This window comes from Aotus nancymaae, unplaced genomic scaffold (genome assembly GCF_030222135.1).
Source record: "Aotus nancymaae isolate 86718 unplaced genomic scaffold, 86718_ANA_hifiasm-v0.15.2.pri h1tg000029l, whole genome shotgun sequence".
NCBI classification, from domain to species: Eukaryota; Metazoa; Chordata; class Mammalia; order Primates; family Aotidae; genus Aotus; species Aotus nancymaae.
The window spans coordinates 49,882,489-49,903,439 of record NW_026988442.1 but is presented as its reverse complement, the minus strand read 5'-3'; the positions used below and the strand labels follow the sequence as shown (position 1 = coordinate 49,903,439).

Genomic DNA, 20,951 nt, shown 5'->3' with positions numbered 1-20,951 from the left:
TCAGGGCCCTGACCCTAATATTTCCAACTTTTCTTCTGTCTTCTCTTAAGTCTCTTGATTTCTATATATTCATATAATGGTAGGAATCTATAAATAATAGAACTTTTAAAGTAAAACCAGATGAAAGGAAAATGCAAAGGGATGTTAATGCAATGTGCATAACAGTAAACTGTTACTAAATGTAAGTTAAGTGAAATGCCGAGAATAGAAAGCCTCATTACTACATAAATATTAAAATACATAGAAAAGAAGCTCTCAAGAATGGCATGTGTAAGTTCTCATCTCAATAAACATAGACGGCACAGGTCTATTTATAACTTGCTCATGGTCTTTTCATCGCTGTTTCAGCTCACACATAAGAGGTTATCTGGAACGGTACTACAGTGTTGTTTGTAGTGATTACAATTACGGAAAAACTTCAATGCTTGGGATAGAGAATGAGGGCAAGCTTGGCTTTATATTGTAGAGAGTTTATGCAAAGATTTGCTAAGCAAATATACTGAGTAAATTGTTCATAAAAGAACTGCTTGCTTGACTAATTTTAGAGTCATGAATTCCCAGCAATGTAAGTGTACTGTAAGCAAAAGCTAGGTACTGCTTAGGTTGGTATATTGGTATAATAAATAGAAATCATTTCTATCTACTCTCTGAAGCAGTACTCCTGCTAGGCATAGCTTTTTATACTAGTTCAAGTTGCAGTATTTATTTGAAAACAGTAAGGTATTGTTCCAATAAAATGTATTGTTTCACTGACTTTTCGTCATCTCAGACAGCTCTCTTCCCCAGGTTAACTGACTTAGATCGGACTCTTTTTAGTAGAGTAAGTGCAAAAAGGAAACCATAGTTGAGAGAAAATCCTAATTAGTCCCCTAAGCTTCAATGGACACATCCATTATATTAAAAAACCATGCAATAATAATACAAGAGTTGGCAGCCAAACGGTAAGTGTCCAAACATGATGAATAGCAGGTTAACCACCTCTACAAACGTAGGAGCAACCATGTCATGTTAGCCCAGTTTTGCGTAGTCTTGTAATAGACAAAATCATAGTATATAGCTTTATTAATCTGTTATATTAAAGAGTTGCCCAACATCTCAAGATAAATAGGAGTACAAATAAATGTCTTACCTCTACTGGTAGTCATTTATAAGAAAAATAATATGTTTTATGATGCAGAAAACAACCTGTAACATAGTTGAAATTGATAAGAAAATTGTGTCCTACCTGGGTCACTTTCTCTGTCACATTGTGTGTTCGATCTTTAACCTTGGGTGCAATAATGGTTTTATCTGAAGAAGGAGGAGATGAATTCTTTTTCTCAGTCTTGACATCTGAAAAATTCAGAGTGAGCTGTGGAATCTTGTTAATGGTGCTGTATTTGTTGAGGTTTGAATCCGATGTGGATCCCAGGAGGCTTGACTTGATATGATTAAAGGGTCCTAAAAAAAAAAGGAAAGTATTTGTAAGAGTAATATAAGAAGATGTAGAAGAAAGACACAGTTCTGAATGCCCTGCTAATGATTCATGACCAATATGATCCTGATTTGAGTGTGCTAAATGCAGCCAGCTTATACCTGGACACGGGGCTTAGGGTCACCTTGGGCCACATGGAGTGGCATGTGAGTATCTGAGAATAAGACTGGGTTCTAGTTGTGCACCCAGAGAGTAAATGGCAGATCTAGCTGTTAATTAGCTTGTATCATTAAAGGTTGGAATAAAAAAAAAAAAACTACACTCTCTGTTATTGGTCAAATTCTACCTTTAAAGTTGTTTAAAAATTTCATTTTGTAATTTGAGGATTATTTGAGGAAGGACTTAGCTATGGTTAAAGTCACATTGCCCATGAAATTTCCCAAATGGGCTGTTTACCCTGCTCCAATCTGTATTACTCCCCTCTCTGTGTCACTGAGGAGTGACAAGCTATCTAGGTTCTTCATGTTTCCACTACCTATATGAGATGCTCCATAGAGCTTCTAAAAGAGTTAAACCCAGATAAAGGAATTACAGATAAAGCTGGGGAGGGTGAAAGGCCATTTTTGTGTGCATGTGTGTACTCTATTAAAAATTCTAGGATCATACGTGGAATTTTTAGATCTTTCTTTTTCTTTCACTTATATTTAAGACTTGACCACTTTCTGAGAAAAATAAAAGATACCATAAAAACCACACAAGAAGAATGCTCTGGCAAACATAACTTAAAATAGAAGTGACCACAGCTAGGTAATAGGGCATGTCTGGAGCTGATAGTACCTAGCCACTTCTTGAAACCTTTCCTACAAAGATAACTTGGCAAGGTGGTTGGATTCCTGGTTTCCTTGTTGAGGGAGTAGACTGACTACCTATATATCTTTCTTTGGGATGACTCTGTTGTCTGTTGCTTATGGATAATCAGGAAATTTTCTGAGAAGTATCTTGTGTAATGAGCAATATTACATATGGAGTTATTTAGCTCTTAAAAATTAACATCAGGGAGAATTTTATAAAAATCATGAGCTCCCTATTTTTGTGCCCCAGGAAGTGGTTAAAACATACAAACTGCATCAAAAAACTTGTTAGGCAGCATATTTTGCCTTCTGTTATTTTTTTCTTTGTTCAAAATGAAGTAAACCCATTTTCAGGATTGAAGCGTGTTTTAAGCATCAAGCAAGGTATAAATGCTTTAAAATTAGACTTAAAGAATTTGCCTTTTGGACAACAATCAATCAACTCAGATCAGATACAATATTAAAAAAGCAGTGCCCATCATTTTGTTTATAGTCACTATGGGGGACCATCACATTATACTTGTTTATTAAAGTCCACACTTTTTTTATTATAAAAGTTTAAAGTAATCTTATGAAATTTTCATGTATTTAACAAATACTATGTTGCTTGAGTTGCATTTCTGTTGAATCCCTGAGTCTTATCCATGATAATGACCAAGTCCATCTAGAAGAAAAATGTTATGAGCTCTCCAGGCATTTATTACCTCATATGTTCTCATTTACATAAAGAACCTTACTTTCTTTTCTATTTATACAAAGATAGAAATAAAAGCTAATAGTGGCGACAAATTAATCTAGCCTTCAGATAGTTCTCTGACACAAACTCCATTCTTCAGGTCTTTTTAGATGACTCCAGCCCACATCACTAATTTATTTTATTGTAATGCATACCAGAATAGTGTTTCCCTTTCTGCAACATTCTATAGTTGAGTTCGAGGTTTTATATCTTAATATTTATAATTTGTAAATTATGCTAGGATTTTAGGTTTCTTAGATATTGTCTTTTCACTGACTTTAATGTCATATTTTCACTCCTTAGGTTATTTAACTAACAGGGATACTATTAAGAGAGTATAGGTAACAGAGCTCAAATACATAGTTAATTGTATTCAAAACCCTTAAGCTCATCTTTCCATTCTCTTTCTGCATCATCCTTCTCTATGCTGCATTTCCATAGTAAATTGTCCACAGAGTTGCTTAAAATTTGGGCTAAAATCATGGATCATCGATGTCATCACAGATTCTATGAGGTTGATAGAAAGACACTGTGTGTGTACTCTAATTGCCCTTGTGACCAGTTCCAATAAACTCCACTGAATGGGCTGCACTTACATAAGCGTGTGATTTCAACTGTGGTAGTATTTCACTCTGGGGGAGATTCGTGGGGGCATTTTTAGTCATCACAATTATGAAAGAATTTCAGTGTCACAATTCTCCTGCCTTAAAGAATTGCCTTATGTGTTTCAAGGGCATTAATGTAGGTGAAAAGCCTGTTTATTCATAAACTGAGCTTTAAAACAAACTACTTCACATATAAATATCACAATGTACTTTTTACATGAGGTTAATATAAATTGAAATTTCTAGAGCTACAACTTCCATGTAGAGGTAAGAATATATATTGTTTTATTTAGAACTTTATCAGAAATTGTTTACCATTTTGGAAAATTATGCCACTTTGAGCTACACTCCTTAGGGCATTTGAGTGGCCAATACAAAATTCCAGAGTTTAGATTACAATCTGTGTTTGGATCTGTCATTTGTAAATATGTAAGCTAAGAGATTTGAGTCTTCTTTATCAGTGTTGGAACCAAATATTATTAAATTTGCAGAGAATTACCAAAATCAGACTAATAAAAGTTCCTTCAAAAATATTTCATATAAATATCCTCCTATATATGTAAAATGATATGGAACAATGAAAAGAAAACTATGTCTTAAAAAAGATACACTTGACATTATTTATTTGTCTTTGGGTTGCCTGTTGGTTTTCAATCTCATTCTCAAAACTCCCTGGAGATCTGCCAAAACTTCTCTATAATGTCTTAATTGCCATTTCATTTTCCATTCCATCTTCTGTTTCTCATTACATAACAAAACCGTTTACAGGATCCTTTTTATGTATTAGAGGATGAATATATGTCCTGACATCCAGTGGGATTTCCTTCTTCTGTGCAATTCACTACTATTGCATTATATCACATAAGGTATCATTTTAACACTACTATTAAAAGCAAGAGCTAGTTGTGAGAATACCATGCTTCATTATTTTCTCTTCAGTTTGTATTGGTATATTAATCATAATTCAATTTTAGTTACTTCCTCTTTTAAAAATTCATGTATAAATAAGTCTAATATAGTTCTTGACTCCAATGGTGGTTTTGTTTACGCTGTCCATCTAGCCTCCTGCTGTACCATTTTATCTGGTACCTATATGAATGTTTTCTCATGTACTTATTGCTTTTAAAACCACATTTTCTTCATTTGTCTGATTATTGCATTATGTTTTCTAGTGTAGTTATATTTGAACACTAACATATCGAAATAAATATTTTATTATAAACTGCTTTTCTTTTATTTCTCCCATATATTACAGTTAGGGAATCATGTTGATATTTTAGAACTAGGTTAAATTAACTTAGAGTTCCATTTCAGGATAGCAAAATAAGTGTAACAAAATATTTGTAGAGACAAGGAGACATTGGATCTGATATGACTGAGAAACTGATTGATAAAATGTCATACTCAGATTTGGCCTCAGAATTTGCAACTTCATTGCATTCACTACTTGAGCTTCTCTTATTTGCTGGTGAAAGAACTTTCTAAACTGGTACTCGATTTATTTTTTTTTTTGGGCTTAGTCTTAAAGAGTTAATCCATATTTTCTTTTAATATACATTTTAATTAATTCAGCAAAACTTAAAATATTACTTAAAATAACTTGTGCGTGCTACTTAAAAAAGGCATTTAAAATTTATTTAATGCTGTATAAAAAAGATAATTATGCTTCTTTCTACTGATTTTAAAGCAGATGTTTAAATAAGGAAGTCTTCTAGAGTCTGCAAGATAATCAGTGTTGGCTTAGGTTCCTCTAAGCCCATCTAAATGCAAATGAAAAAAAATTCAACATTTTAATTAAGGTATGTATTAACAATATCCCTATTTCACCAATTGTAAACCTAAGCGGACAGAATATGAGGCCAAAAAAGAATAAGAATAAAGGACCAGAATACATGGTTTCCTACCTCCTAAGTCTATATTCAGAGAGGCCTTGGTTGAGGATTTAAAGGTGAAAGGCAGCCTCACTGAGAGTGATCATGAACAGATGGGATTTAGGATTCTAATAAAAGAAAGGAGAATAACCTGAAAAACAAAGTAAATAAATTTAAAGGAAATGAATGGGCAGAAATAGAAGGAAATAAGAGATTCAGTGGAAAGTAATGTAAAATTTAAGAGCATAGAGGAGGACTTGATGTTCTTAAGAGAAGCATTTACAAGATGGATGACCAGATTACATTTTTCAATATATTAGGAGAAGGTGGAAAACAGGTGACCAAGTAGACTAAACCAACAGCTGGATAGTGCTATAATATATTCCAAGTGTCTGATTAAACATAAAGTAGGCCAGTTTCCAGCTACAAAGAAATACCTACATTTAGAAATAAAGCTAGAAGCTAAAGCCACAATTGGGAAAAATTTTAGATTAAAAATATTTAAAATTTGTATGAGGAGGCTATTTAAATTTACCATGAGTTATGAGATGCTAATGGAGAATATATTTTTCTTTTAGATGGTGCTGGAAATATAGCTAAGAGCATCTGATAGATTTAAAAAAATAATAATGCTGCTTTAAAAAGTCATTTTTGAGGGCCAAATGTGATCAGAAAGAAGGAAACCAAACAAAGGTTGTTTTTAAATCATCAGGTATTTGTACAATTTTTCGTAGGGCACTGAGTTTATTTTTAGCTAAAGTTTAATAAAACTCAAATTGCTGAAGTGACTTAACATGAAAGAAGATGCAAATCCAGTGTTTAATAATTAAGCTTTGTAAAAGAACACTGTCAGTAAGTATAAGGAAACTAGTTTAGCACTTAGAAAGATACAGAAGAGGTAATCATCAAATTATTTTTCTTCACATCATCTATTTCAGTGCATGACATATTATTTGCAGGAGAAAACTATTTTCATGGAAAATCAGTTTGCAAATTCTTATCAAGCAAGAAGACACTGGGTAATGTTCAATATAGCCTATAAGAAACAAATTGTATTAGATTAATTTATTCTGTTTATGAGTCATACAGGCTAGAGAGGAGGTAAAAGCTGTAACAAACCTTGAAAATAGTTTTACTTCAGAGTCATATGACAGATCCATAGATAAACTGGAAATGGAACACCCCAGTGTCAGAGGGAAGCTGGGTTACTTGAGATAACAAGGAGGTGGAAGCATTAAAGGGGCAAAATTGTATCATGACTTATTTATGAAGTACAGAAAGTGATGTAGATTTTTATTGATGACTTGGAAAGCAAAATAGACAAAAGCCACTATGTTTGAGGTAAAAATTAGTATATGAATGACGGAGGTAGGATTAGGTACCTCTCTCACACATTAGAGAAATTGTGAAAAAACTGTAATACATACATATGTATACGCAGAATGTGCAATTTATTTGAAATTGCTTTTCCATTCTTTGACAATGGGTTAGACTTTTAACGAAGAACTTTGAAGTGTTAGCTTAAGGAGTATGAAAGCTAAGGAAATTTATTAAAGGGAGACAAAATAGATCCTAAGAAAGAAGATTAAGTGAAAATTAGTTTTAGAAATAAGATTGAGTACAATTTGCTGTCTTTTTACTGTGATATTGCATCAGGATTAGTAGTAGTCAGCTAATATCTCTGTCCAGCAGAAATAGATGCAGGGGAAAAAATAAATATCAGAAAGGAGGATTTAGGTTATCTCTTTGTGTAACAGGCACTAACACAGACTTCCTGAGAAAGTTAAAGAATGGCCTCCCCTGGAGATAAATGTACCACCCGTGCAAGGGATTTAGCCATCACCTCACCTGACATGAATAAACCAGATGATCTTGAAGACATTACCAACACATTCCTAAATTATTTATTTTATTATGGTAAATAAATGTTTTTTTTGGTTGAATTAGATATTAAAATAATTATAATTTTGCATTTTGTACACAAAGCAGTGTAAAAACCTGCATTTTTTTAGTCTTTTATTTAGATCTGATATAGAAGCAAAGTCAAAAAACTTAAATTTCATGCTTAATATAGGGTCCTGTAACTAATTAGCAGTAGTAATGGCTTTGTGAAAAATCTTTGAGGCAGACACTGAAACATTGTTAGTAGTTTTCAAAACCACAGCTTGAAAAATGTAATGAAGACTTTAGAGTGAATATTTACATTAAATTTTATTGTTTGCAAATGTTTTATCCTATATGGGGACAAAACTTCTTAAGTATTAATATATGAAAACTTTCGACAATAGTTTAGAGATTTGTAATGCCAAATTCTGGCTTTGATGATTCTACCATGTACTTTAAATCATGATTGTAAAATTGATGTGCAATCTGAAATCTAGGTAATAAATAAAGAATATTTGTATTCAAATACTACTCCTATTAAAAATGAAAGAGTTCAGAAAAAAGGATTGGAGAGTAAATGAATTATTTTGACACAAAACTATTATGACACTAAAATGAAATAACTGTGTGTGTGTATATATGTGTGTGTATATATATATAAAACATATATGTGAACTAGTAGTTGGAAAAGTTAACTCCAATTTTCTATTTATTGAAAAAAATTAGATTCATTTATCTCTACATGTAAAAATCATCTGAAAATTAATTAATGCCTACTAATTTACTGCTAACTGTTAAATCCTAAAGCCAGTTGGCAAGAGCTAACTGTATCCTGCTTCCTGAGGTTACATTCTGAATTATATCAACACAAACCACCACACACAGTCGACACTAATTTGCTCAGTTTTAGAAATCACAGTGGACAGGCCAAAAAAAAAAAAAAAAGAAGAATGATGTAGGTGAAATCCCATTTCACTATTAGGGTCAACCTCCATAGACCCTTTTTAAAGTGCTTACAAAATAAAATTGGGGTGGGTTTTGGGGAGATACTGCCATAATTTCCCTGATTTTTAAATTTCCCTAGGCTGCTGACCAAACATCTTTGGTTCCTAGTACCATTAATACATAACCATCACCAACTCTGATTTATTTTAGGGAAGCAATTAAAAAATCAATATACAAAATTTCACAGTAGTCAGTGTACCAGTGACATAAGGGAGAGAGTGGCCAAAACAGTGAATTCCAAGTAATGATGGTTACTGGTGGAGACATGTCCATGCAACACACATGCACAAAATAAGTCACTATCACCATTTGCACACCCACAGCAGCATGCATGGCCTTTGCTGAAAGACCAAGCCCCAACGGTTTTCAATTTGATGATAATCATAGGTTATTATATTTTGTGATCCTTCTATCTACTATGATATAGTAGAAAACAGAAGTGAATTTCACATTTTTAGCCCAATCCAAATTTATCCAGAGTATTCCCAGTTAAACATAACCCTATGGTAGTTGTAGGTCATGCCAGTGATTTCAGACTAATATAGAACACAGTTAAAAATGATTAAAATATAATAGAGAAAAATAGAACATGACTATCATGCATGTATAGTTTACTACTACAGTAAGCTTAAAACCATACCCCCTGCCATCCAGGAACGTGAAACTAGTTTTAAGGAAACAAAAGAGGAACAAGTGAAGTGATGCTGTCATGGAGCACTTTGCTTATTTTATTTAATCTTGCACTCAAAATTTTTGTTTTCCTGAAATAGGCTGTTGTGTCTCTGTCACATTGGAATATATTTTGCACGATATTTGTTTCTTTCCAAATGATTTAAATATTTAGGAAGTATTTGTTGTCAACCTAGGCTTATAATTCTTGCAGGCAAAAGGAGCTCATAATCATTTTGGTGACACAGCAGAGAAGTAACAATGTCTCTAGCAAAATCAAGCCATGATGTCTCCACCAGGCACGCCGACTAGCTAAGGGCAGCATGAAGGTGTTGCATTGGACAGGGCATACAGCAGGCAAGTTAACATGCCAAGTAAAGGGGCACGTTGAACATCAGATGGTGAAAATTGAGTTTGTACATTACCTTTGACATTGCGACCATTGTCTGTTTTGAGCACACAAGGATAAAAAAAGAGAAATATAAAAAGAAGACTAAAATTATATTATATACACTGAATTATCTGTATAAAAACAATCAGAGAAGTCAGAATATGATGGAAAATTTCTCTTCAATGGAAATTAACATTGCGTACTATTCAACCAAGTAACATGCATATACTAAAAATAATATCTGTCATAATATACATTCTTATTTAAATATGTGAAGCATTTATCTCAATTTAAATGGATTCCAAAGTACAGATTTTATAATTATGACAGTTTAGAAATAGACTTCCCCAGCTGCCTAAAGTTGTGACAAAAACTTTCAACCTTATCAGCAGTGAATTTTAGTGTTTCTTCTACTGTTACTTAGAATATACTCAAAGGAAGACTCCACATTATGCATATTAAGTACTTTTTTGCATATAATTTAACCTAGTATGTTAATAAGGAAAATGTTTCTAAGATAGTTTCCTTTCCTTTTCTTTTTCTTTTTCTTTATCTTTTTATTTTGAAACGGAGTTTTGCTCTTGTTGCCCAGGTTGGAGTGCAATGGCGTTAGCTCACTGCCACCTCCGCCTCCTGGGTTCAAGCGATTCTCCTGCCTCAGCCTCCTGAGTAGCTGGGACTACAGGCATGCACTACCACTCCCAGTTAATTTTGTATTTTTAGTAGAGACGGGGTTTCTCCATGTTGGTCAGGCTGGTCCTAGATCTCCCAACCACATATGATCTGCCTACCTCTGCCTCTCAGAGTGCTGGGATTACAGGCGTGAACCTAATTTAGAATATTAATGGCTTTGTGAAAAATCTTAGAGGCAGACACTTAAACATTGTTAATAGTTTCCAAAACCAGAGCTTGAAAAATATAATGAAGATTTTGGAGTGAATATTTACATTAAATTTTATTAAGCTTGCAAATGTTTTCTCCAACTTGGGGATATAACTTCTTAAGTATTAATATGTGAAAACTTTCTACAATGGTTTAGAGATTTGTAATGCCAAATTCTGATTTTGATGATTCTACCATATACTTTAAATTGCGCCCTGCAAAAGTTTCCTTTTCTTTCCCTCCCCTCCCCTCCCCTCCCCTCCCTTCCCTTCCCTTCCCTTCCCTTCCCTTCCCTTCCCTTCCCTTCCCTTCCCTTCTCCTTCCTTCCTTCCTTCCTTCCTTCCTTCCTTCCTTCCTTCCTTCCTTCCTTCCTTCCTTCCTTCCTACCTTTTTTCCCTTAGGGACAAGGTCTGGCTATATCTCTCTGGATAAACGAACTCCTGGGCTCAAGAATCCTCGTGCCTCAGCCTCCTTAGTAGCTGGGACTACAACCACGTCACTCTGCCTGACTCCACTGTGCCTGGCTCCAACTTATATTATTAATTATTAATCACAATTTTATTAACTTCCCTCCTCCAGATGTTCTTCAATGTATATTTTAAAAACAACAAATATAACTCAAAGAGTCATTCTTAGGCAAAAACAATTGCAAGAAGTAAATGAAAGATTAGAATGTTTAAAAAAAATAAACATTTTTATTTATGTTGTCACAATGAATTCAGTGTAATAAGTAGAATTTAAAAAATTTTATTTGTAATAAAATGGGCTCTTAAAATCTGAGATAAATATTTTCATGTTTATTTTGAGATCAACAATCTAAATGTTGCATACTTGCTACCAACAAAATATGCATTACTAGCTATGAAACACACAAGCTTAAAATAAATGTCACTGTCATATCGAAACCATTCAAATATATCCAAGATTTGAAAAATCTATTCAGCCTTTTGTTGATATGTATGCTAACACTGCGCCCATTTAAAATCTTGGGATATATCATAATAATTTCAAAGCTTACAAGTGAAGTAGTTCTAAGAGTGTGGTATATTGCATTGCTAGTTAATATTGCATTGGACAAAGACATGCAAATAAAATTGTGGCCTTAACTGACAACTCTTTGAAAGAAATTCTCTTTGAGAGAATCACAAAAAAACAAATAGAGATAGTGGAAGAGATTCTTGATTATCCAGAATGAAAGTGTCTCTCAGAAAGCTGGGTCCAAAAACCATTAGTAAAGTATCAACTGCTTGCAAGTAGTTATAAATTATAATTGTATTCATTAAACCTGAAAATTATATGTAAAGATTTACCAATCCCAAGAAAACTAACAAAACATTACATTATATAGCTATTACTGCTTTGACCTTCTGAAGCAGAGTGTGGCTTGTGGACCTAGCTGAGATCTGCTTGTTATTCCTCCACGACAATGTAAGTACAGAAATTCGAGTAAATATTTAGAACCTTTGGTAGCAGTTTGACAGAGTAATTTCATGTCTGATTAATCTAATAAGAAAAAAATTGGCATTTATTTTTTATGTCTTTTTTTATATTTCATTTTTCTAGTAGTATATTTTTATTGCATTCACAAACGTATTGGTCAGTGATGAGTTAGATAACAAATTCTGGTTCTTTATCAAAGACGACTTGAAAAGTATGGTTCTAAGGTACTTGATAATGTGGATTAAGTGAAACGATAAGGTAAAATATTATGCATTAATATAGCTGCAAAATATTTAAAGTTCTGTGAAGATAGCCTGTACAGGAGAACTTGTTATTTGAATGAGGTGACCATAATCTGAATTTGAAATCTTGTGCATGATTTCACCTGTTAATCAGTTACATGAATTCATAAAACTAAAATCAGTTCTAAAAGTTTTCCATCTTTCCTTATCAATGGCTCAATTTCTAAAATATATGAAATTATAAAGTCTTAAGAAGTGTAGTTTCTTTTTTGCGAATCAGTGATTTTGTAGCTAAAATTCCTCTAAAGATTGCTCTAAAACTTGCTCTAAAATTGCTCTAAAATACAGTCTGAATTTATCAATCTATAGTCACATGTTGACTATAGCATAATCTGTAAGAAAGTAATACATTTTCTGAAAATAGCTTACTTTGGGTGAGGGAGAAAAATCGAGGATGATCTTAGCACCAAATGTTTATGTATAGTACCTGTACTGAGAAATCCAAAAATATTAAATCATTCTTTCTCATAATTGTATCAGTAACTGTGCACTGAATGGAGATCATATAAATTGAAAACAATGAAGTTAAATCATGAAATATAATCTAAACTACTGAGCACCACTGTCCAACACAGGCTGTCTGTACAATGCACTAATTATGTATCAGTTTGATTTTCAAATTTATTGTTTTTTAGTTTTATTATACTACTGTTATAAGTCAGGATCTCTGATCATTTGAATTACCACATTGAATTTATCATTGCTGTTCAACCACAGGACTCACTGATCAAAGATCAAATTCTAGTGGTTTCATTCTGTCAGGAAATATTGAGCCTGCCATTTCTAAATGGAATAGGGCCTTAGATGATTATCCAATTTGGGAATTGGCCTTGTATTTTCATTTTTCCCTCTCTTTGGCCCACATATTAAAATAGATATGCTAATTTGCTCTTGTATCTGTTTCTGAGATACTGATTTGTCTTTCTTTGAACTTTTTCCTGCCAACTCTTTCTTTCACCTCTTCTGCCTTCTCTACTTCATGGTGCCCTTTAGATAAAGATCCTCTGCACGATTTACTCCTAAGACCTCAGGTTAGCTTCAGAGTATGATAGAACAGGTAACTCATTATTTTCTGATCTGCATGATTTTGAAACAAAATTCATGAGCATAGTCCTCTCAATGTCACTGGTCTTCTCAATGTTACACCAATAGTTACTGAGTAACTGCCATGAAGTAGACAACTGTACTAGATACTAAGGCTGCAGAGCTCACTATGCCAGAGTGCCTATGCTGGAGGAACTCACAGCAACATAATTGTTTGCTTACATATCTGATAAGAATGACAGATATATAATATACAATAAATACAAAATGTAATCCATGCTGCACTATATGTAAATATTGGTTTGTTCACTCGAGTGTGAAATGATTTAATTCTTCTGGTTTGGGAAGAGGAAAATGGGTCCCTGCCAGTGAGTAGTAGTGTAAGGAAAGACAAACTGGGGAAGAGTATTCCAGGCATAACAAAGCAGCGAAGCAGGAAAACACATGTTACATTTTTGGGAAAAGGCAAATTATATCTGTGCAGTTGTAGAATAGAATATGTAGTAGGGAAGGGAGTCTTGCTGGGACTAGAAATCAGGCTGGAAAAATAAGTGTGATAAGCTGACAAAGTGCCTAATACCCCATACTAAGAATTAATGCTTTAAAGACAAAACTAGCAGCAGCCTGGATAGGCGGTCTCTCAAGAATTCAAATCTATGGGAGTCTGAAAAGTGGGTCTGATGTACCCATGCCAGGAAAAGTCAAGAGATTCAACAAAAATCACCTATGGCAAGGTTTCATGGAGGTGCAGGAGTGAGGAAGGAAAAAGACTGCATAGATTTGATTGTAGACTATGGAGACAGGCAGTCCTGAGTTTGAAGCCAGGCTCTCACACTGACTAGCTCTGTAACCTTGGTCTAGTTATTTATTTTATTTATTTAACATATCTGAGCCTCCATTTCCTCATTTATTAAAGAAGATTTAAAATGATTCCTAATTTGGGTTTGTTATGAGAGTAAAATGAGACTTAATGTGTGTGAAGTACTTGCATTGCTTCAGACATAGTAAGTATTTAGCCAACGTTATAAATTACCATGTTCATGATGAATTGCTTCTGTCATTGCTTTTTAAGTATCTTTAATTTCACTACTGGCTCATATAAGAATGTGAACACAAAGAGGCCAGGGATAAATAAATTCTGATTTGCTTTTCAAATTGGTTTTAGTTGAGATCAGGATTTTCAGGATTTTTTTCCACTTTAAATTTTTCCCCTTCTTCCTACCTATCTTGCACCCCTGTCAGCTTATAGTTTTCTGATCACTTGGTACATTATAGTTCCTATGCTGCTTCCTTTAGAAATCGCTGGTCAATGAACTAGCCCTCTGATGGCACACAATTCTTTCTTCCCAGGGCATGATTATTTGCTAAATGCAGCAAAATTAATTATGCTTGAGACGATAGTGTTCATCACCTAAGCACATGTTATAATAAGCATTAATTAATTAACACTCCATGTGGTAGGCAGATAATAGTTATCATACTATTTCAGAAATACAGATAAAGAAGCCAGAAAAAACTAAATTACTCACTAGGGTTCAAAGAGGAAATCAGTAACAACTCTGAGTTTAGGACTCAGGTTTTTAATAGCCTTTAATCACATTTCTTTCCCTAATGCATAGGGATTATTGTTGAAACTTAAAACAGTATGCAAATAATCATTTGTTACCCATTAATATATGTTTCCATAAAAAAAAAATCAAACATACCTTCACTGGCATGCCGATCTCTAAATATGTTCTTAGGGTGGATGCCGAATCCTTCTATATCATGAACTGAAGATGCTCTTCGTATACTACATAAGCTTTCCCTCGATCTGGAATGGGACAGCTGGGAACTTGACTGCAGCATGTCAGGGTAGAGTCGGTCCCATTGCCTTTTGGGAGAGGAATGGTCAAGAGGTCCGGATATATTCACCAAAGGAGAACATTTGCTGGGCTGTATCAAAGCTTTCGTGTCATCTGCTTCAGAGGGGCTGCAGCTTTCTTTTGTAGGAGACTTAAAGTGCTTCATGGCTACTGAATCATCACTGTGTTTAGATGAGTCGATGACCACCACATCGGGGTCTTCTTGCGGTAAGGACTGCTTTCTGTAAGTGAGAACTCTCAGAGCAGGGAACTTGAACCCAAAAAATTTCCCTATAAATGGAGACAGGAGAGAGCATTATTATAAGACAAATGATATATCCTGTAACAAAAACAGACGTTGTTGACTCTTATTTAAATACCATGTAAAAATAACTATGAATTAATAGTTATGGTTGGAATAAGGGATATTGTAGAAAACTTCTCTGAGACCCATGTGAAGTATCATATAAGTAGTAAGAAAACAGTAAATAATTTTATCATGTTTCTGATAATTAGATGCATACCAGTGACATAAAAGCATTTGAATTACAGAAGACTTTTGATAAAATAAAAACATGCATCCACTATACATTCACTTTTCCAGGGAAATTGAAGGATGAACACAGTTTTAAGAAAAGATGATCTAGGGCATCATATGTCCAGGAACAGACCTAAGAATGAGCATAGACTATGTACATGTGTGGGTGGTGGGGGGCTGATGTGATGGAGTAGGCAGGAAGGAAGTGAGGTGAGGTAAAGCATAGAATGGCATATTTACATTTGTGTTGGATAATATTATGAGTTGAGTTTGGGAGGAAAAAGTGGGGTCCACTGCTTATGAGAGGCTCATCATTCCATTTGGAATTCTTAAAGATTTTTGGTTTCAAAGAGAGATGCACTGTACAGGTAAGGATATCTTTTTCTTGTTTTCTTCTCTTTGGCCTCCAAATTGGAGAGTACGGCATAAAATGTTATACATATCTCAAAGTGGTTGATGCACAGGAGAACAACTAAATATAAACTTTAAGGAGCAGATGTTAAAAATTAAAATATTAACAAATACAATATTAAAAATTAATTTTTAGCTATATAAACTCACTAGTGATAAAAACTGCAAAGTAAAACGAGAGGATATGATTTTTCTAGTCTTCAATTTTGCGGTAAATTAAAGAAAGCATAACATCTAGTGCTGGCAAAGAATGCTGGGGAGCATTCTGACATCTTGGTGGTGGGGTTGCAGATTGCTACAAACTCCTTGGAAAGTCATTAGACAATATCTATTAAAATGAAAAAAACATATGCTTTTATTTTGACTCAGCGATTCACATATGAGATATTGCAAAGGCATAAAAATTAGAAAGAGTTGGATTATCCGTTAGAAGGAGAATTACTGAATAAATTATAGCCTTTTTATTCTTTGGAATCTTATGATATTCTTTGAAAGGTTGCTCGAATACAATATTAAGTTAAAAAAGCAAGTTTAAACTCCATATGTTTACATAATTTTCATTAAAAATAACAAAAAGTTATATTTGTTCATATATGTTATAGGGCAGCAGAGAAAGATGTGGAAGAACATACTTCAAACTTTTCATGTTGAATAACTCAGTGGGTGGGTTTGGAAGTAGGGAGGTATAATGTATTGCATTCTTCTTTCTATATCTTTATTTTTTATGTTAAACATGCATTTGTTTATAAATTTAAAAACCAATAAGGTAAGTAAACCTTCCACTCCTCAAAGAACATGAAAACATGAGAAAGCATCTAAACAATAATCTGTAACCCAAAGCTTCTCTGTGTATTACTTACAACAAAATGCAAAGATTGTCGTGTTTATTGTCACCACAGCAATCTAGGTCCACATCACTCATAGCTTTACAATTAGACACTGACCTTATTGTCAGTGTCTAATTGTAGACAACTTACATCTTTGGGCTGCAATATTTACTACCTTCTTATATTGTTTAAATGTCACGGACACCATTACCTTTAATATATTTACTATGAACTTTTCCTCAATGCATTTAAGATGGTTCTAAAACATGGAAGAACACTCTCAAAACTCATGAACTTTTCTCCATTTTGAGTATACTCTGCTAGTGGATGGTTTATTTCTATATGCACATATTCAATTCTGTCGTCAATTCAATGATTCCTAAATATTTGTCTCCAGCATACCTCTTCTCTGAGTTCGAAACCTGTATATTTAATAGATTCATCAACATCTCCACTTGAAAGATATGTTATTATCTCATAACAAATGCAATTTCACGATCTGACCCTCCAAGACCAGGCTTTTTTTTCTTTTCAGTGAATGGCATCACAATCCACGCAGTCATATAAGCCTGAGACTTGAGGACCATTCTAGATACTGTTTTCTCTTTCCCACTCATCCCCAATATTCCATTAATATCAATCCCTTAACTGTGTTCATTTCACTTCCTAAGTGTCTGTTTACATTTCTCTCATCTTCACTGCTCCTCCATCATTCCAAACTACTATACTGATTCACATAATTTCTTGCAAGAGAATGCTAATCACTCTTCATGTTTGTACCATTATTGTCCACCATTAAAAATAATTATTCTTATTTTGTAAAAAATTCAGAGGATGGGCACAGTGGCTCATGCCTGTAATGAGAGCACTTTGTGAAGAAAAGGTGTTACGATCTCTTGAGGTCAGGCATTTGAGACCAGCCTGGGCAACATAGCAAGATCCCCCCATATCTACAAAAAAAAAAAAAAAATAGCTAGGTATGGTGGCATATGCCTGTAGTCCTAGCCACTCTGGAGGCTGTAGTGGGAGGAGAAATTAAGCCTACGAGTTTGAGGGTACAGTGAGCTAAGATTGAACCACTGCACTCCAGCTTAAGTGACAGAGAGAGAGAGAGACCTTGTCTCTAAAGAAAGAAAAATTAATGTATGATTATGTAAACTATTGCATAATTCCACCCTTCCACTATCCTCCCCTGCTACCAATAACTTTCTCTTTGGGGATGAAGACAAAACTATCTCCATCCTGCAGCTTCATCTCTGTTCTTTGCTCTCTAGAACCCAGTCATATGGAATTTTAATTCCCCTGGAGGTCTGTGCTTCTTTCAGATTGATGGCTTCTTTCTGTTTGATTCTTTTTACTTTGCCTGCTGAGCTCATCCTTAGATTTTAGCACCAAACTTATTTCATGGGGACGCTTTTCCTTCCTTCTGAACAAGATTAGCACCTCTTTCATAGCTTTCACCAGAGTTAGTAACTCTGCACTTGTTGATTTTCTGTTTAACATTTTTTTCCAGGACTGGACCATAGGCCTCATAAGGGCAGGGCCCCTGTCTGTTTTGCTCACCACTGAGTCGCAGCTCTGACCAAATGACTTGGCATGGTAAATGAATTTTCACAAATAGATTCTGAACTGAACTCAAAATGTGTTCAATTTTGACTGTGGGAAAACTAGAATATTTAATTGCTCTAAACCATCATAATCAGAGAATCTTAAACTCTTGGAATTGTACTGACTGATATTTGACAAAAAATATTGATTGAGTAGAACTCAACAGTTCGTGGAAAATAGTGAACTCTATACCAGGCCCTCTCTACTTGATTTAACTCATCTATAAGTTTATGTAAAATACCCTGTTACAGTAAATTTGAGAATTTAAGCAGGCTAATTTATTTTTATAAGCTTTCATTTGTGGTCTAGCAGTTAATAGTGATATAAATAATTGAAATAGAATTAAACATTTATTATTAATAGTTATGGATATATAGTGTATATATTTATAAAGTACATGTGATATTTTGATACAAACATACATTGTGTAATGATCAAATCAGGGTAACTGGGATATCCAACATCTCAAGCATTTATCATTTTCTTTGTGTCAGAGACATTCCAATTCCACTCTTTTAGTTATTTTGAAATACTCAGTAAGTTACTGCTAACTATAGTTGCTCTAAAGTGCTACCAAACACTAGATGTAATTCCTTTGATCTGACTGTATTTTTGTACCCATTACCCATCCCCACTTTATCCCTCATTCCCCCACTCTATTACCCTTCCTATCCTCTGGTAACCATCATTCTACTACTTATCTCTGGTAAAAGACATGAAAATGTACAGACAAACCGCAAGTACATTCAACATTAAACTCTGGATTAATAAGACAAAGATAAGAGTAACCAATCTGCACAAATAAGATTAAGTAACAGTGTATCGTGACAACTGTTTTGCAAGCATTCTTACATATCTCTACTAATAACTTTAACATGCTCAAGTAAATTGCCAAGTTGAAAATCAGTGAATTGCATAGAAGTCATTTGATTAGTTTTTAATGCACATGAAATTGAGTTTTAAAGCAGTTTACAAATCAATTCTGCAAGCTTATTATGATGCATTGAAAGTCAATGCCTAATTTTATTAATTTTCTATCATTTACTTTACAATCCTCCTTTGAAAAACAATTCACTGGCTTTCTTAAATTAATGACCACACAAGGCAGTGAGTTTATTCCTATAGTTTAGTCATATCCAGTGTGGTACAGATGGTCTTTTCTGCATCACTAGGTTAATAGGACCATGTTATATTGCATTACAGATTTAGTTGTCTAACTGTAGTTCATCCGGAAAGAATGCACATTGAGAATTTTGCTCAATGCTAGCATTTTCAGGCATGAAATGTAAAACATAGATGAGTGTAATCCTGTTATGGATCTTAACACTAAATAACATCCTTGTAAGTTAAGTCTTCAGATTTTATTATATATCATTTTTAATTTGAATAATTAAAATAGATACTCTTTAACCTATTTACTATAATGCTCAATAAATGTGAAATAAGAGAAACAGAATAAGGTTTTGCACACAGTTTTACACATTTCCAGAAAGAATTACAAGTACTGGTAAATTACTTACATGGATATAATTTTGTTTAAACGCATTCTTTTCATTCAAGAAGGCATACAGTTGTTAATATATATGAATATAATTATAATAGTTATAATTAACTACTACTATAATGTCTTTCTCAGGACATGTCATTTTTGTAAAGATGTGGAATATAAATTTAGAGTCTGCATATTCATGAATTCTGTGTCATATTTAACAACTTTTCAGTTCTCAGCCAAGAAAACATAGATATTCCCATCATCTTTCTCTAAGAAAATTCTAGAATAATCATGTTAATCTATATATGCAAAAATGTTAAATATTTGGCCAAATTCGTATAGAGAATCCATGTCAGGTTAGCATAAAACAGCAGTTTCCTTGATTTTATTTTAGTTTTACCCAAGGGTTGGTGTTTCTTGAGTCATAAAGATCCACATGATAATCTAATGAAGATTCTGTTTTCTCTTGGAAATAAATGTAGATAAATGCATATACACAATTTTGCTTATGATTTCATAGGTTGAATAACTAACTCCTCCTTCTCCAACCAAAGCCTTTCAACTTTGATCTCCCCTGGGATGCCCTAGTATTAGTTGAATCTTGATATTCCTTTTAGTTTTGTATTTATTTGCTTACATATTTACATTGGTCATATTTCTCATAAAATTATAATGATCATAACTACATTTATAACCTATCTCCTATGGTAACGGGGCTTTAGAAATTGGCTTTACTAAACTTTTCCAATTTGAGAAGACCTCATCAATCTGCTGCTATTACTCTCTTCCTCTCCCTCTTTCTTTCTCACTCTCTCTCTCCCCACTTCTTTCCTGTGTGAATTGATTCTTATCTATTACAGTTTGAAAGAAAACTATTACACCCGTTTTTGACCTCAACCAATTCTTCTAACTTAAGACCATATTTAAGGATATTAAAAACAATAATTTTCTTGTGGAGAAACAAAAAATCTCTGAAAATTATCCATCTATTTTCAATCATTGATTCTCTTCACAATACAACTGCAAATTTCCAATCATTTCCTTTGTTCAATCTTTCACCATTTCTATAAATTCTTAGAACCTTGATTATATCACATTTTTACTGCAAAAAACCCAATTAAATATAATTAGAAATAG

General features: G+C 33.6%; 1 protein-coding gene across 1 annotated transcript in view; it reads right to left on the bottom strand.

Annotated features, from left to right (window-relative positions):
• The window catches only part of KCNH7 (potassium voltage-gated channel subfamily H member 7), a 471,595-nt gene that overhangs the window by 128,772 nt on the left and 321,872 nt on the right, over window positions 1-20,951 (bottom strand). The window contains exons 4-6 of the mRNA XM_012440583.3: window positions 14,801-15,229; window positions 9,461-9,481; window positions 1,226-1,440 (exon numbers count right to left, since the gene is read on the bottom strand). Coding sequence (XP_012296006.1) covers window positions 1,226-1,440; window positions 9,461-9,481; window positions 14,801-15,229 — 665 coding nt within the window. The remainder of the gene's footprint in view (window positions 1-1,225; window positions 1,441-9,460; window positions 9,482-14,800; window positions 15,230-20,951) is intronic.